Source organism: Poecilia formosa, unplaced genomic scaffold, assembly GCF_000485575.1.
Source record: "Poecilia formosa unplaced genomic scaffold, Poecilia_formosa-5.1.2 Scaffold232, whole genome shotgun sequence".
Taxonomy (NCBI): domain Eukaryota; kingdom Metazoa; phylum Chordata; class Actinopteri; order Cyprinodontiformes; family Poeciliidae; genus Poecilia; species Poecilia formosa.
Window position 1 is genome coordinate 424,813 of NW_006800171.1, and position 19,313 is coordinate 444,125.

General features: G+C 40.9%; 1 protein-coding gene across 5 annotated transcripts in view; it reads left to right on the top strand.

Annotated features, from left to right (window-relative positions):
• The window catches only part of lgr6 (leucine-rich repeat containing G protein-coupled receptor 6), a 65,681-nt gene that overhangs the window by 15,529 nt on the left and 30,839 nt on the right, over positions 1–19,313 (top strand). The window contains exon 1 of one of the 5 annotated variants that reach the window (XM_007568884.2): positions 610–1,200. The exons of the other annotated variants lie outside the window; for them this stretch is intronic. Coding sequence (XP_007568946.1) covers positions 959–1,200 — 242 coding nt within the window. The 5' untranslated portion in view covers positions 610–958. Of the gene's footprint in view, positions 1–609; positions 1,201–19,313 lie in introns of those variants that run through there. 5 annotated transcript variants of the gene reach the window in all.

Below are 19,313 nucleotides of genomic sequence, written 5' to 3' on the forward strand. Positions count from 1 at the left end.
TTTTGCGTAAGTCAGTCACAATCTGCTACTTATCTCTGGGCATTCATACGTGTGTGTGCGTGTGTTTCTCTGTGTGTGTGAATGTGACATTCCGGCGGGGGGAACCTGAGAAGGTGCAACTTACGAGACACTAGATTCGGCTCCTTCTGGGAACTGAAGGGTGCTGAAGTGTCAGAATTTCAGTTTTCTCCACATGGTCGCCGCCAGTCACACACTGAACTGCTGCAGCTCTTTCACAAGTTCATTCAGCTGTTTTAGTCCTTATCCTAAAAAAAAAAAAAAACAACAAAAAAAACTCTTATTCCTCTGTAGGTCAGGATCACTCTGCTTTATTATCTGCACTCTGTTGCTCCCATCTCCCCTTGGAAAGTTAACTTTCTCACCCTCTGTGCTCAGACCAAGCTTCAAGGCAGAGCAAAATTAGAAGGAGGGGGGAAGGAAAGGGGAAAAAGAGAGGGAAGAGTTGGGAGTTTGAGAAGTGCGGGCCCCTCCCACTTTCCGGAGATGCTCCAGCCCATCCCTAAATTGTGGGCCAATGGGGCTGGCTCATTCACTCCTTCTACAATAGGTAAGGAGAGAGAGGCACAGAGCAACAGATATATATTCACAATTCACACAGAGATAGACAGAAAGAGGGAGAGATACTGAATCTAGCAGGAGGAGAAAGACAGTGTAGAGAAAAGATTTAGGAAGGGAGACGGAAGGAGGAAGGGAAGTTAAGATTAAGTGAAACCCTAGGGGAGTGAAGTAAAAGCTGGGAGACAAGCAGATTAATGGAGATGAAGAAGCACAACTTCTGACAGGACAGATTTACAGTGTGGACAACCCACTGGGAGGAAAAGCAGTAACAAAAAGAAAAAAAAAAAAGGAGGACAGGAACATCTGAGAGGAAACCATTTATCACAGCTGCCTCGTAAGACATTTCATAGGACAGAGGGGAAGCTCTTTGCAGGTGTAGATGCAGACAGGTGGACGGACAAACATGCTGCTTGGCGTACTGCTTCTCTGTGCTGCTGGAGGAAAATGGGGTTCCACCCCTGGAGCGTGGGGGCACGGACAGGTCCAAGAAAGACAGGAGTCTGAGGCAGCTTGCCCGGCCCCTTGCCAGTGCGAAGAAGATGGCATTTTTATCATGGTGGACTGCTCGGAGATGGGTCTGTCATCTGTGCCGGCGGGCCTGAGCCCTTTCACCACATACCTGTAGGTAACATCTTGAAGTTAAAGAATGTTTTACCGCCTGATCAGACATGGTTTTACTTAAATACCTTTAAATTTATGGATCTCTTGAAGTGTTTTAATGGCTCTTTGGCTGCGTGGTTGTACTTCCACCGTTATCATCATCTAAACATCTGGCTTGTTTATTTTTTATGATGGAAACTTTATATTCAAAACGCCGTTAGAAACTGTATTACTGCAATAATGGTTGCATGTGTGGCGACCAGTCACTGGCATAACACACATTATGTTAAAACTGGAACCAGAGCAACTGCAGCTCAACGTATCAATGTAAGAACAAGTGACGGCGTGTGTGTGTGTGTGTGTGTGCGTGCGTGTTCAAGTGAGTGTGTTGTGCTGTCCACTACGGGTAAATAACCAAAGCACTTTTAGTGTCAGGTTTCTCAACACCAACTGGAGACCATGGATATTTGTGCATCTGTGTGTGTGTGCTCACATGCATTGGAGTTGAGCATGGCTTCTGCATGGTTTGGGCTTAATTTCTCTCCTTTGCCAATTAGTACGTCCATTTCATACCTGCGTGTTTTCATTTCCCCCTGCCTATTTTCAATTCACATCTTTTTTCCATAAAGTTGTTTTTTAATAGATTACTGAGATAAATTGTTATAAAAATGTTAAAATTGAATGTACGCAATTGTTTCTTTCAATTACATTCTATTTTCTTATAGATGTTTCATTGGCAACTGAACCACATGAAAAATGACAGATTATGAATCCTGATTAAATCAAAAATAACTAGGCAAACTTTAGCGAGTAGATATCAAGTAAAGGCGTAAATAACTTTGTTTCTTCGCAGCAGATTATGTTCAGAAGGTAGGAAATGTTCTTCTGGTGGGTACAAAATGACATGCAGACAGCTCCGTTTTGTATAATTTGGGACATTTTGTTCGTACAAACTTCTCTACAGACCTTGCAGTCAATGCTCCACAAAAAGCCATTGTTGTTAGTTGTGCTCTCTTTTTATTCGCTTCCATTGTCTTGTTATGAGCTTGTCAAAATACTGTCAGCTCCCTTTGCTGAATAACTTTAAAGTCAATCCAGAGACGTCCATTCTTACTTCCACACAGTGTGCTGCTATGTGACATCAATGTTCTTCTTCTTGGCATGTGGAAGAAGGACACAGAAGTCTGCTTGCAATCACATCATTCGTTGGTACCACACACAGAAAAGACGGATTTCAGTCAAATATTGAAATTGAGCATCAAAACCTGCTGCGTGAACCTAGCCATAGAGAAGGGTTAAAATGGGCTGATGTATGCTTCAGTGTTTGTCTCCAAGCTTTTGTGGACTTTACTGTACACGAACATATATTTGTTTAAAATGTACTTTTTCACTCTCACACATTGGTCTCTCGTCGTCAGTCAGGTAAAAATAACACATCTACAATCATTTCTATTTGTAACTTCACAAAATGACTCAGTTGTACAACTAATTCATGAATGGTGAAATACGCAGTTTGTAGATGATTTGTGCGGTTACGTGTTTGAAAGGTTGTCATATCCTGCTAATGCATCTAAGAGCTACCAGCCACTTTAGAGGTAATAAGAGACACTTTAGACATCTTACAGAGCTCTTTCTTGCACCACCCTGCTGTTGCCTAAAAGCACATCTGTCAAATGTCTTCACGGTGCAAGCCTTCAGATGGAAGATTACCAACACTCTGCGATACTGAAGTGATAAAAGTGAAATCCTGACTTGTAGAGTTCTCATGAGGTGTTTCAAGAGCAGCAGGTTAGGATAGTTTATGAAATAAGTGACCTTATAAGTGACTCTGCTTGAATGATGTCTTACTCTGTGAATATCTTGGGAGCCTGCAATAATCAGATTTCACTGTGAAAGTTTAAATACATGCAGTGTTTAGGTTTTAACTCTTAGTCAAAGAACCCCTGTATAGTGGAAGCCAACAACTTACGTACACTATACAAAGACAAATAAGTGTTTCTTTTTTTCCCCTCTCACTGTCTGACATTAAATGAGGCAAATCATTTCTATATTTAGTTCAGTTTGGAGTACCACAATGATTTTTATTTGCTAAATGCCTGAATAACAAGAGAAGATTTTGTTTTTGATTATTTTTTTTAACTCCTTAACCCTCAGCCCCGGAAAATACAATGGAAAAATGGCACCCGGGTGTCTTGCTGCAGGTTATTGAGCAAACAAAAAAGTTATGCCTTTAAGTCATTTGGGAAACCCATGGTGGTAATGATGCAATGGCTTTGTAAGCTTTTAATTCACACATTTTTAATTAAGTGAATGCAGATGTATTTTATGGCAACACATCAAACTCACTACTTCCTTGTTTGCCATCACTGAAAAAAAAAAACCCAACAAAAAATAGGCAAAATATCAGAAAGAGAATTGTGACCCACCACAATCGAGCAGCATAGCACAGAAACCTGTTGCAGTTACACCAGTTCAATCAGGAGCAGTTAGTAAAAAAAAATAGCACTATCAAGTGTACTACTAAATATATGTATATGTGCATGTATGCGTTTGTGTGCATGTTGCACCTTGAACATGTTTTCTATGACTTTTTTTTACATGTGTAGTCAATGAAAAGTTTGTAGTTCCTACTGCTGCTGATAAAAGGGAGATTGTTTTATTTACTTCCTGTGGGCAGGATTGCGATTTATCCTGCCTAAGGACATTAAGGATTTTCAGAATTTGTATTGCTTGGTTATAGTGACAGAAGTGAGGGCTTGTCCAGAGCAATATTCAAAGGGAATCTGCCACAGTTTCCAACAGTGGGAAAGAATGGCTTTGTGTGCAAATATCCAATTATAACTATATATGAGCATAGAAATGATTGGTTTGGGGCGATTACGGCATGACTAAATCAGCGCAAACTCAATGATGACGGGATCTGTTAGAGAGGTGGGTGTTGAGCCTCTAGAATTAAACAAAATAAAAAAAACTAAGGTGACCTGAAAGACTGTTCCTCTTTGGTAATTCTAATTGCTCCTAGCTGCTTCTCTTCAGCAGCCACACACAAATACTCATCATTCCCTGCAAACACAGACTTAATTGTTCATTTCCCTCCGTTACCTAACATTGGAACTGACCAATTAGTGAGTTTGAGGGCTGATTTAGAATAAGATAAATAAACTCAGAGGCCAACTACACACACCCATGCAGACTCGCTCACACACCATGCAGTACTTTTAGAGGAGACAAGAAAGGAATGTGGGATGGCAGTGAAGATGCCACAACAAATGAAGTTCCTACAGGAAAAAAAGGAGAGAAAAAAACCCAAAAGATTTCTCTTTTAAGTTGTTGATAAAAATGATGAAAGAGAAACAACTTCTGCCTGACTGCACTCAAATGCATGCACAAACACACTAGGTCCAGCCTCCATGGTGAGGATACGCAGTTCAACATATTTATGACAGAGGTGAGTTGATCCGATCTCCACCAGCATCTGCTGAAGTGTCCAGAACACCTCGTTGTGGTGTGCAGGCAGGATTAGCCTCTGAGTGCACAGTGCAAAGAGATTTTCTTGGGGATTTACTCGGAAACTGTCCACCTTAAAAACTGCATTAACACAAATCTCTGAAAGCGTATGACATCATTCGCTCGTGTCACCAGAGAGCTCTACAAAGCGAGCCAAAATGTTCACGCTACGACATCGGAGAGGGTGATTCGGGCAGCGCAGGGACTATTACATCTTCCAGCGTTTATTTGCAAACCTGGAAGGCCTTACTGAATTCATGCATAAACATAATTAAATGTGAACCAGCAAAAACAATTGTATCCTAACACTGAGGGGGAGTGCAGCGTGGAACTCTGCAAAGGAATTTAACCACTGGGAGGCAAAAGGTTTTGCGAGAGGCTCGGAGAAAAGTTTCTGAAGATTTATGGCAATAATCGTTTCCGTGGGCAACGCATAAAATGAGCTGTCATGTGTGACGCTTTGAAAAACCTGCTCTTTGATATCAGATTAGGAAGGAAAGACAGTGCCTGAGGGAGAGAGACTTTGTGAGTGTGCATGGATATGTGTTGTGCTAGAGAGCCCCAAGTACAGTGGAGTTGTTTGAGGATCTGAATAGGTTGACGTATAGCTGAAGGCTGCATGTCACAAGAGACGGGCTTACAATGACTCAGTAAGTAGCCTGTATGTAAGAAATGTTATGTGACACTAAATGAATTAGTCGACTGTCCTAATGACAGAACTGCTCATATCTAATGCAATTTTTGAAATGGCAACTAAATTGAGTTTTGTTTCATGTTACATTGCGAAGACTGCTAGCATTTTTATATTTTGCCTTGTTACAATAAAAATGTCTGGGATTTTTATTGTAATAAAAATCAATAATCAGTATTGCAATACTTTGCAATACTGATTGCAAAGTATTGCAATACTTTGCAATACTGCAAAGTATTGCAGTACTGCAATACTTTGCAATACTGCAAAGTATTGAGCTCTCCCAGCTCAATACTTTGCAGAGCAACTTTCATAAGTGGGTCATTCTGACACATGGTTGTGCTTTGATCTGAATTATTTCATCGTTGGCCTGTTGTACAAGGTTATTGTCCTGCTGGAAGGTGAATTTCTGCCCAGTCTCGAGTCTTCTGCAGCACCGGCATTTAGCACCAGACATCAATCTATGCGATCTGTCAAATGTTTGAGCTCCTGCAAAAGTAAAGTGTTTCTGCAGTATGATGCTGTCACCGCCAGACTTTATAGTGAGAACAACGTAATCAACGTGATGTTGGTTTACCGCCAAATGTAGGGCTTTGCATATATCTCAAAATGTTCATCTCACAAGAGCACCTTCTGCCACATGTTTGCTTGAATCCCAAGTAAGACTTATTTATTTAAATAGTAGTTTTTTGCTTGCCACTATTCCATAAAGGCCAGATTTGTGGAACAAAAAAAACAAAAAAAAATCAGCAAGTTACATTGCGAAAACATCAGTGTTGTCTTATCCATTAACAAACATAAACTGGTGCCTTTAACCCAAAATAAATTAATTTTGTGTCAAAATAGGAGAAATGTTTGGACTCCAGATGTGTACAGCTGTACATAGACAAGTCTGAATAGAACAGGTTCATTGGACAGCATGCTTTAAATCGTCATCAGCTGACCAAATACAGGACATGAGGGTGTAAAAGAATTGTAATATATTTCTTAACATAATATTTCTGGTGCTGCCAATGTGTATTGACCTCAGTAACTCTTTTTATGGGACTGTTGATTTCTTCTTGTTCTCCAACGTCACCTTGGATGTCTTAACTGCCTCTATCACTAGTGTTCTCCTTCATGGCTAGTCAGTTTAGGTGAATAGCCAAGATCTGGTAGGTTTGTGGTTCTGTCTTAGTGTTTGCATTTTGAACGATTGAACAGTTCTCCATCTGATGTCAGAAGTGTAGCATATTGTTTTATGACCTACATCTGCTTTAACCTTCTCCACAAGGTAATCCCTCTTCACACTGTTCACTGATGTTTTCTAACAAACCTCTGACACTTTTACAAGCCAACTGTATCAATACTGAGAATTGCAGAGGATTTAATTTAGGAGTATCGGAGTAAAGGGAGCACATTAAGATGCAAGCCACATGTTAAAGTTTTTAATTTTTAACAAATTATTAAAAACCATGCTTTAGTTGCATTCCATTTTACAGTTATGTGCCTTTATGGTGGTCTATTGCATACAACCAGAATAAAATTATGTAAGCTTGTGATTATATAGAGAAAATATGGAGAAAGTGGAGAGGGTACGAACCGTTTTGCAAAGCACTGCAAGTTCTAGTTCCTAAACTTTCCAGAGGCTCATCTTCAAGTGTTTCATGCCACTGTGATCAGTATTTCTTATGTGTATGCGTGTGTGCGTGCGCGTGTGTGTGTGTGTGTGTGAACTAGGAAAAGAGAGTGGAGCGTTTAGGTGAAGCGTCGTGGTAAAGCGGTGGGTGCGGTGAACTTCTAACAGTGTTTTGGCCGAGGCCAGGAAACCACAGCTAGTGCATTACCAGACAGAGAAAAACCAAGGAGAGGGTGAGCATGTGTGCGTGTGCATGTGTGTGAAGACCACCCACACTGCAAGGGTGATTTCTTCCTCTTTCTTTTTTTTTTTTTTTTCTATTCGGAAGAGGTGAAACAAGAAAGCAAGGATGATGACGGGGCGGAATATGAAGAGAGTCGGAGAAATGCTCAAATCGGTGTCGAGGACACAGGATTGCATTTTGAATGACTTTGAAGATTTTATTGGGAACGGCAGCGTGCGTATGGCGGGGACAACATCCTGCCTCTGTGGTGGCCATGACAGTAACAGTCGTGTGCGTGTCATTTAGCCATTATGTTGATGGAATGATTCCTATCAGGAGTGACCGGGGGTCACACTGTAAACATCGCCTGTTAGAGACAGAAGTTAGAGAAATTGTATGTGATAAAGTCAAGGGGAGGAGGATTTGAGAGGAAAGCAAGCTAAAGTCAGAGAAGTGAGGAAAAAAAGAAAAAGAAAAAGATGACGTTCTGTGGCTTTGTGCGTGTGCTGTGTGTGTGTTCACTGACAGTAGAAGGTTCTCTTTAGAGCACTTATCAGCTCAAGCATCAGTGTCCTGGCTCCAGACGTCTCTGTTAGACCCCCGCCTTAACGACCCAGCCCTCCCTTGGTCTCTCTGTTAGCCTCACCACACCCCCCCACCCATACCTATTCTCCTTTCCTCACCTGCTCTCTCCAGTCTATTTGAGATTGGAAGAATTTATATGCCCCAGCTTGTGTGCCGTCAGAGCAGGTGCTGAAGTTGCCCATCCTGCACTAAAGTGTAAATGTACCATTTCTTAAAAAACACCCATCTAGTTCATTGCTCGGACCTCATGTCTGAAGAGAAGAAATGAAGGGTGTGAACTGAAGTCAGATTTTGTAAGTGTCCACATGTCAGCAGTTGCTCTGGCTGTGAGCCAAGCAACTGTCGGAGAGGCTAAGAGGCCCATATCAGTGGCCTACACTATCACGGTTAATCTGCTCTGCTGAAAAGCGTGCAAAAAGAAGTTATTTCCCTTTGCTTTCCTTCGTCCTTTATTATCCCTCATCCGCTCTTTTGTTCCTTCCTTCCTTGACAAAAACCTAAAGTGTTTACTTCCAAGGTGTCAATTCCTTAGCACCTTTTAAGGTTCCCCCGAGGCCTGGTGGCAAGCCCTTGCAGAGAGAACCCTCTTCCGCTTGTTAGAAGACATTTATTCATACCAGAGGATTCGGAGAAATAAAAGGGATAGGCAGTGCAGTGGATTGTCCTTTCCTGAGGGTAATCTGGAAGGCTTTTGAAACCCCGCTCAAGGACAGACGGCAGGCAGGCAGGTATGGGACAACAAAGAGAACAATGACTTTTCCCTTAGGAGCCACAGGCAGAGAAGACACTGTGGCCATGGTGTACTCTGCTGCTCCACATCCTGTCCTTTAGAAAAAAGGCAGAAACCTATCACGACACAGGATCTTTAAGGGAATCAGGATGGAGGCGGGAGAGATCAATGAAGCATCTGTTTGGACAGCATATGCACAAATGTCGTCTCAGGCCAGACACCGCTGTCCTCACCATTGTCTTCTTGTGCAATTCTGCTCGAATAAAGTCTTGTTTGGGGAGCGCATTTTGGGGTTTCTCCCCTTCGTTTGGATTCCCTCTGGTAGACGTTCTACTTCTCCTTCATCGAACAGAAGGAGAAGTTGTGAATAATGACTTTGATATTCTGCACTGTTTTAAAATTGTAGTCTGCCTGTAGTCTTAGCAATAGCAGCAGAGGAAGTGAATGAAGCCATTCAGTTCACGCTGGCTACGCTTCCAAATATTGAATTAACATTAACAGTCACCTCCTTCATTTCTGTCTTTGCCTTGGACGATGGTTGTTTATAGCACAGGCAATTTCTGTTAAACTGGTGTATTACATACGTCACAGGTAAAGATTAGCAATTGGGTAAAATTTAAAACCTCCAGGAAGCAATCGTTTCTAACTATTTGAGAGCCCAAACTTTCTGTACAAAGCAAATAACGGTGGAGTAGGAGCTGGTCTTTACTAGGCTAAGTCACCACTGTCTGAATTGATGAATCTATATGTTTCATCTAATGGCAGTCTGACTCTAGTGTATGACACACAGGGGCCAGGAATGACCTTCTTCTAATGTGTGGTTGTGTGGTGAAGGGCTGCTTGTGTGCCGGCATGGCCCAGATTCCTATTCAGGCCCTTTCCGATCCTGGGAATCCATGGGAATGTTTGTTTGTGTGTGTGCTCACGGGTATGTCTGCATGAATTTGTGCGAAAGGACGAGTCCTTTCATTTTCACCACAGAGACGGCATTGTCCTGTCCGGGGACAAACTACAGTTTGGTGCAGATGCGTGTATGTTTCAATGACACACGTATTCAGTCATTAGTAGCTGTTTTTTGCTTTGGCATAATGAAGTCATCTTTATGGAGAATATCGCTTATGAGCAATAATAATAAAAACAAACATAGTTTTATTGTTTTGCAGAAGGCATTAACTATGGTTTTCTTTTATTTCAATTATCCCCACAGCTGCTTCAGTTGAATATTTTGCGCATGACAGTGAAAATATTCCTTTCGGGAACATGATTTCCAATTAATAAAAAAATATCGCCACTTCCTGTGGTCTTGCTCTAAATAGATTATCACAAGTAAAACAACTGATATTTGCTGATTAGTTAGTCAAACTATGTGCCAGACTAGAGCCTGCAGTCGGATGCTAAACACATATGCCACTGGCGGCTTTAAAAGTGGTTTCCCAAAACCAGTTATTTCTTATACCATGACTGGCTGAGTTTTGTGTGACTAGACATATTTCTCCTTCTTGTAAGCAAGGGAAGCATATAGAGACCTTTTTTAAGGCAACTTGCTGTCAGTGTGCAGAAACATGTGAGTGCTGGCTTGGTTTTAAAATCTCGTCACATTGGCACTTTCTCTGGTTTATGATCAAAAGGACTTCAAAACATAGAATCAATACGCTGGAAAATTTGTTGAAAGATTAATGGCACCAGTGGCCTTTTTTTAAACAGTACGAGAGAACAATGGTCCCAAGATCAAGAATCGAACCCCACACAGCTGTACTGAGGACTAATAACCTTTATATTTGAAGAGGAGTACTGTACTGGCACTGGATGATACAACGTTGTATCTGTGTTGAAACCATAACTTTTTAAACCGCTGCTATACCTTGATACTTGAAGCTAACCGATACTTATTTAGTACAGTTATTTTTCAAGATTCAAAAATAATAACCCCACAATTATCAGACATAAAGGAGAATGCGAGCGGCAGTGTTGACAGCAGGGTGTGTAAGACACAGACTTCTAAGTTCCTTCCCTACATCTCAACATAGGTCTGTCTGTCTCCGTCTACCTATCTGTAAGATTGCTGGCCAGGTCTGCGGAGCAGAGTGGTTCATGTCGGACTGGCAGTCTGCAGGTGATGACTAGCAAGAGCTAATGATACTTAATGCTTCTTACAACAATGGTCCCGCGCGCGCGCGCATATACACGCACACACACACGCACACAAACACACACACATTCACACACTTTCAAGATCTTATGGGGCACATTGCATGTGAATATGTTGCACAAGCCTGAGAGCGTGTATTAACATAAATACATCCTTCTTCCGCACACAGAAGAGCTGTTAGTGGGTAATGCTGGATAATGCATCAGTGTTTCCCACAGAGTAGTAATTATTATTATTAACCTTTATTTCACCAGGAAAATCCCACTGAGATTAAAAATCTCTTTTGAAAGAGAATCCTGGCCAAGACTGGTAGCAGTAAACAGTTTACTGAACATTCACACCATAGGGAAGTTGAAATAAGGATCAGAGCAGATAAATAAAAAGGTCCGATTGATGCAAGTTTGTTATAATTATGAAACAGTCACAAATATGGATAAATATCAAATAAAGAGTCAGCCAATTAAATTGACTGAAAAATAAATTTAGATATGATATTCATATCTTTCTGTAAGGCCTTTTAATATAAGCTAGCTTTAACTATAGGAAAACCCAGCAGTTTGGCCATCAATAACTGGCACCTTAATATTTTTTGTAAAGCAAAAGGATGATTGTTGAGAATGGTAGAAAGCAGACATTTTTATAAACAACTCTTATCTTAAAAAAGGAATGGATGGACTCATAGTATTAGTATATTCATTATTTTTAATATATATTTTGAAAGATATTCACGGCTGCAAAGGCCACTGCAACTGCTGCCAGACTTGCTCATGTCTCTATTACACGTCTGAGAAGGAATAAAAAGGGGAAATCTGGATTTTTACACGTGTGGCAAGAGGCCAAGCTAAATCTCTTTAAACCAACAGCAGCCACATGCCTTCATTGGAAGGAGGTACGATTTCATCAAGTGCTGATCAACATTCTGTTCTAGATATTATCCACGGGTGCCCATAAAGTAGACGGCACAACTGCGATGATCACAGCTCTGTAAATGCATGAGCAAAGTAGGACAGATGCCAGCAATGGAGTTGAGTGGTTTTCTAAAAAGAAAAAAAAATCCATTGTCCTCCTGTTTCTGCCATTCAACCACATGAAGTCATTATAGAGGATGACATTAACACTCAAGGTTTCCTTTTACTGTTGCACTTTCTACTAGGAACTGAATCAGCATGAAGGATAAAAAAAATAAAGCTTCTTAGCTTTACTAGCCAAGACTTTGCACAACAAATAATTTGTCTTAGGATTTATGTGCTTAATGTGAAAAGACATTAAGAATAGATAAATAATTAAGTATTTAAACTGAAAACACCTGTGTAAGAATTATCCTGCAGTTAAATTTGTAATATTTTCCAGACATTTTTAGCATCAGCAAGTGTTTTTATTCTTAACCCCATAGCTTTCATGTTTAGAAAATATCACAAACATATTAAAACCAGGGGGAAAAAAAACAAAACAAAAAAAACTCACTACATCTACTGATTAGTGGGCAGGGCAATGCATGCCTCTCTGCCTCCTAAAGTCATGGCCTATTCACAACAGCTGCCTGTCAGTCCTGTCCACATATTGGAGACAGTTGTATGTTGTGTAGCACCGACTGTTCCAATGCTTCCTGTTCCATTACTGAAGTGCTTGACCTTTCACCCCTCCCTCCGCTCTATTTCATGACAGGGTGCATGTGTGTGGGAGGACAGGGAGCGGACGTAGAGTGTGTGCATGCACGTGGTTATGTGCGTGTGCTGTATACCAAGGTATGAATAAGTCCCAAAGGGCATGAGTACGTTTCCCATGACATGGCTTTAGACTAAACAGCCGTTCTCTCCACCCAGACATCCGCCTGCCATTCTCCCCGAAACCGCAGCAAGGGGAGACAAGCACAAAAACATGGAGCCATCTCTCGTTTTTTTCTGTTTTTTTTTTTTTTTTTTTTTTTTTTTTTTTTCCCTTCCCCCCCCCCCCCCCTCCGTGTTTCCTGGCACTTTTGTAGGCAGGTCCTCACCGTATCGCTCCTTGTCCAGGTGAAAGACTTCTCCCTCGCCCTCTCTCCTTTTAGTCTTTGTGCCCCGTGAATGAGAGACAGAGAGAATAAGAGAGGGAAAGATAAAGAGAGAGTGCATTTGGACACAAAGGCTGGTGTACCCCTCCCAGGAAGTCTGGGAGAGAGGGAGAATGAAAAAAACATCTTCAGAGGAAGGAGGAGGGAGAAAGGCATTGTGCCCTCCTTCCTGACTCTTTGTAAGTGTGTATACGTGTGTGCAAGCTCATGTGTGACCAACAAGAGAAACTGAATGCCAGCGCAGTCAGTCTATTCAGATTGAAAAAAAAAAAAAGAAAAAGCAAACACACTTAAACCTCACCCTTGCATACAATCCACACATACACAAACATGCTGTTATGCACACAACCATTTAGAGCCTCGTAAAGGCAGCACCCAAGCGCTGACTACCAGTGGCATTGTGAGGAATAAAAGATCCTCTTTCATCGTGCCTTAACCGTTTCAAAGCGCTAAGCGGAGAGGATCAGACTGAATCCAACTGAAGACATCACTATCATAATTACTGTAAAAGACAGTCAAGGTGCGGCTCAAGCAACCCTGCTGCAGAAGTCCTGCCCTCTGGCTGCCGATTTTTGCTGAAGATCTATTACTCTAATGTTTCTCACATCTAAGCTACCTTCAAAGGGAGTGAGCTTACTGCCATTATTGGCTGTTTATCGGCTAAATATCTCCACCTTAGGAGCGAGGTAAGGGATTGACAGAGAACCGTGAATAAAGATGGAGAGGATGAGGAAGTGAAAATAACGGCCTTAGGTTATGGTGCTTTTGATTTTGGGTGCAAGTGTTTTAGATGTACTTACATGCAGTGTTATGATTGTCTTTCCAAACTTGTCACATGTTGACACTTCTAGCATTTCTAGATATACTAACTCAGTGTAGAAGCATTATGAGGATTGAAAGGTCTTGACTGGGGCCCAATTGATGCAAAAACGATTTTAATAAGCCATGACATCTGCATTGGGGATGCAAATCTGACATTTTCATTTTTACTAGACTGTCTAGAATATTGAATGTGTCAACAGTGATTTGAAATATTTTGTAATAGACCCTATTTCAGTTGAGGTTCTGACCCTTAGTTGGCCCAGTTCACTATTGTTAGACATGAAGTAATGGCCCCTAATCAATCTAAACAACTCAGCGATTGGTATGAAGCATCCCATTGCAGACATCTCTATTTTATATTTAAAAAGTTGGCCACAAAATGGTAGATTTTTTGGCCATACACATAAAGTGTTTGGTTAGGCTGTGGTTGCACTGAGATTATACTTTTTTATGATCATATGAATGTAACTTACCGACATTCAGCGTTAATATCTGCTCACTCTCGAGATTACGGCAACTATGTGGACTCATTGTCCTTGTTTGTAGATTTCTCATGCTAAGAATGTGATTTGCTGATTTTTTAATAAAATTATTGTTGAGGTTGGTGTTGTAACAGAGACTGTCGTTGGTTATCAGTATACCGTTTCACAAAAGACTTCATACCTTCTGGCAGTGTCTGTAATTTATGAAAGGACTAAGGAGGCACGGACGGTGGAAGTCGGTCTTAGTAGTGTCATTACCATAGCAACCATCTACTGCAAAGCTTAGCTGGCTTCACAGATTCATAGTTATTGTAGAAATCAATGAAGGTCTGCTTTCCTATTACCACACATTGGTGAGACAGAACAAACTGCTGGACTTTGTGGGTTATTCGTCATCACCATTAGTACGACTGTGTTTATCCAGTCAATCCTAAATCACCTCTGTAAACCAATTAATTTTCCATGCTTAACCTTGTTTAACTAATTGCTTTTTTTTAGTCCTGTGTTGTGTGTTGAAAAGTGCTAAAAGGTGAATGCTATATCAAACCTGCTGCGCTCTACTCCACACCTCCTGTGTTTCTGTGTTGTCACCGTCCTTTACAAAACATTTTTCCAGTTCAATTGCTCATTTATGGATGAACTGTTTGTCTATGCAGCAATATGATGGAACTCTTTTTGTGAAAGAGGATACAGAGATCCAAGCCTGCTAAACCTCCTATAAGTTAGTTCAAAGACATTATTATTTTTATGTCATTGACAAGAGAAACTGTTCTCCCTTTGTACAAAGCTTTTCAATTCGTAATGCCTGACATTAAAAATATATATATATATATCGTTCAAAACATTTGGCTGTGTTCCTACACCTCATTCAGAATTTCCTTTAGGGATCATTGGACTTCCATGCTCACTGAAAAATGATGCTTGAGTGGTAGAGGGAGATGTTACAGTGAGTGGTCTTGCCAAATGATCATGACTGATAAGCTGGAATTTAAACAAGCTGCAAAGCTTTTCATTAAAGTCAAATTTTCTCTGTTCAGCTTTGTCTAACTGATGCATGTCACCAAACACTAACACTAAAATCCAAAAACAAACACCTGGTGGTATCTGGCCTGATCTATGGGCGTATTCACTCACCAGGGTGGTCCGTCAAATACACCCAGAGTCTGGAGTGCGGTGTACGCTTCTCATATGATGTGGCCAGTTGTTGTGCTGTGCTAAATCACCAGCTCTTGTCAGCGAGGCTTCAAGTTTAAAACTGGCAACAATGGAGCTAGGGGCACATTCACACCCACACACACACACAGCCTTTGATCATGGTGGTGATAACATACTTCAGTAGTTCTGTTGATGCCAAAGTGGAAATTTGATAAATCACATTATTGTAACTACAGAACTGTGTAACTCCATGCTCCAATTGAAATTTAAAACACGGATGCACAGAGAAAGAAGGAGTGTTGGAGATAAAGAGGTATAAAGAGCAACTGAAAGGGCCAAGGCTTATGAATGGAAATGTGCTTCTACTTCTTCCTACTTTTGTTCCTCCCTTAACACCAGCTCTGTGCCATGGATACACTATCAATCACAACATAAAGCAGTTAAATACCCGGTGTTTTATGTTTGTTCCAATGCCAAACCTTTTTTTTTTTCTTACATTCTCATGTGCAAAAGTGTACACACTTAGTGGAAGAAAGACTAAACTATCAATCAAAGCAAATTTTGAAACAAAGAGTAGAAGTGGGAAAATGGTCAAGTCTTTAATTTCTCGATAACTAGCTCACAGTTCCTCACACACTACTGGGTTTAACTCAAGAAATTTAAAATAAGCACAATGAAATAGAATTCCTTTCACATGAAGGTGAAAATTGTCATTTAGTTTCTTACACTCTGGTAAAACCTTATCAGACATCAAAGCAAATAACCTTACCTGTTGGCTTAACTGTAGGCTGAAGAAAAAAAGTCTGAACAAACTAAACATCAGAGAAACCAAAGGCCTCAGACCAAGTGTCGCCACCTTCAGGCCTTAACAGGTAACACGTGGAATTCGGCAATTGTGTAACACCAGAGGGCACAGTTTTTTTCTATGAGCGCACCTTAACCTCATGTACCTAATGTCATGTGATATGTCTGATATGAAGAAGGCATGCTTTCACTTTCTCATGTTTCTCATTGGGGTTTTTTCACCATTGTGGTTTCAGTGTTAAATTAGATTAAAGCCAACAGCAACTTCCTAAGTAGCTCTAAAAAAGCTATTTCTTGAGCTGCAATATCACATAATTCACTTTCGTGTCTTTTAAGGCCTGAAGTTGGCTGCAGACTTGTCACCAGTAGTTAGATAGTTCGGTTGTCTCAAGCCATTTGTACTAAGGCTGATTTGCCTTAGACTGATTGATTCGTGGCTGTTGAGTAAAATGGAATTAGGTCTAAGTTGGTTTGGTTTGAGGCTATTTGGCTGATGGCATTTGGTCAGAAGATGTTTTGCCTTAGATCGTTTTGCCTGTGGTCATTTGGTTTCACTCTATTTTGTCTGAGACAGTTTAGGATGAGACTGTTTCACCTAATGCTGGGATGATTCTGTTTGGTCTGAGGCTGATTGCCCTCAAGCCATTTATGGCCAATGGCATTTGGTCTGAGTAAATTCTGTCTGAAATTGTTTAGTCATTTTAGTCTGGTGTTATTTTTTTCTGAATTTTGTATGAGACTATTTTCTCTGACAGCATGTGCATCAGGGTCTTTGTTCTGAGTGCTTTTGGGCTGTTTGGTTAGTTTCCCAAGATCATATATTTTTTTTGTCTATGGTCTTATGTTTGATGTCGTTTACTCTACTGTCTGAAAAAATGGTTTTGAGACCATAGGACTGTATTGCTAATCCTTGTGTAGAATCAACAAAAGGAGAATAAGAGGACCTGTTAAGAGTTGCTTTTGAGAGTGTGTAGTAATGAGCAGCTGTCTGTTTTTTGTGATGCAAGCACTGCTGAGGAGTCTTTAGTTTGTCCTTCAACAGTAGAGGGAAATCTAAGAAGCGGTGCTGCTTTGTGAGACCCTTCTTGTTGAGAGATGGGTTCTTCTACAGGCAACATCAGACTGCTGAGTGTGATGGCTAAGATGGGGCAAAAACAATTCCCTGCTGGATTCTCTCATAAAAAATTAAGGGTGCAAACCACATGTGCTTCCATTCTGTCTCCCCCCACACACAGCAATCTATTTCTACGGCCCAGCAGCGTCGCTTGTCTGTGATGTGGTGAAAGGGTGACCAAGAACTGTAGCCACCACATCTGCAGACCCACTGGGAAACAATGGGGGTGTGAAAATGAGCGACAGACATCTTACCACACACACCACAGCCACCTATAAATGGAAGTAATATCATAAGGCACAAGCAGACACAAATACTGACACTGTGTTTCTCTCTCACACGCAAAAGTCACACAGTGGAGATGTGCATAAAATGAGGGATAGAGAAAACCAAAATTCTAACTGTGAAACTCCAATACACCACACAACTTGAGAAACCTTTAAGCGCCCTTTCTCTCCTTTCTTTTTGCGGCCGTTTGTTTGCGCTGAAAATATCTGCACGTCACAGCGCCAGCCGACACAATGCACATGTGGTAGTCATCAATCATAATTATCATGGTTTAAAAAAGCCACAGCTGTTATTTGATTTTAAAAACAAGCCATAACACAGTGCCTTCCAACGATACGTCAAGTTGTCAGCGGAGGCCTTGGCCTGCGCAGCAGAAACGTCTCTCTCGAGCTTCCCAATGAGCTTGCTGGAGCGCACAGCCGAGCTGAGCTGCATTCAACCTTTCCCCATGACTCACCAGCCTATGTCTTTATTTTTAAACCTTTCCTTTCTGACTCTCTCTTTCACTTCATTGCGGCGTGCTTATTCTGTCTGAGAGTGGTGGCAGTTACGGACTTCACACAACGTTTGTTTATGGCCTCTTTAATCAGGCCCAGATAATGTAGAGTTGTCTCCATCTGTGGGCACATCCCCAGAAACAGGCTGGATATGCCTGAATGGGAGGTGTGTGCATGTGGTTGTGTATGTGTTTGTGTGTGCAGCAGTGCTTTAATGATTCTTGCAGAATGCTCTAATAAATATTTTGCTAAGTAGATTATTTGCACACGTACGATAAGCAGCATTGAGGTGCGTGTGTATTGTTTCCTGAGGCCACACACATTTTTGGTGTGGTACATGATGTCACACATTTCTTTTGATATAACAGTGGCGTTTACAGAAACTTTTGGTTTGGAAATGGAAATGCCGGCTGAGTTGGGAATGTGATTTTTTTTTTTTTTTTTACATGAAGAACTTGAACGTCATATACATATACCATTTTCAAATCTGTAGCCACATGCTGTCTGTTAACCATGTGTAACACTCTTTTGTTTGTTTTTCTAACAATCAATTTGAATAGTATAAAACAAAAGACAGTTGAGAATTTTATATGATTGGGTATTCGATTTCAGAACAGGAGATATCAACTAGCAACTCAATTGTGAGTAAATTCACCCCTAAGTTAAATATGAAGGCTTCATACCATTGATGAAGTCTTCATCAATGGGATGCAGATAATGCTATTCAACATGGTGACGAGAGAACAGAAGAAAGCTGAAGGTGTACATTAATGGAAATAGACATTTTAATAATGGTACAGAAGAATATCAAAACATTTCTAACAATTGAAAAAAAAAAAAAAAGCAATATTGTTGCTGCTACAAAATTGAGAGTTAGCAGGACAGAGCCTCTGGGAATGACAAATCATAGAGATCTTCAGACTGAGCTTTCTGCAGAATATTTACTCTCCAACATTTACAGATTCCCCCTAGAAAAGGACACATCATTTCTGATTCTTTCCTTGTGCCAGGTCTCAGCTAAAAAGTAGGACAAACTCGAGGTTTGCTCAAACAATCCTGCTACGGAGAAAGTTTGGTTCTCGAAGTAAGTTGTGGTAGTAAGTTGACTCGGGATAACAGCTATCTGGCTTTCTGAAACCAAAAACCGAGGATATGCACATAGTTTCCCTGGAATTAACTTGGGATTTTTCCACTTTTTCCACTTCTGAAACGGGGCATCGGTGTTCAGGTGCGGCACGCAGCACGCTTCTGTGTCCACCTATCTGCTTTGAGCGCTGTAGCTCACTTTGAGAGAGGCGTGGCTTGTCATTGTGTGTTTGTAGGGGAGTGTTGTAATATAGGCTTTAAGTCAGGAACTGCTACTTGGGCCATAAAGTATACACTGCAAAAACAATCAAAAAGAAAGAAAAAACAAACAAA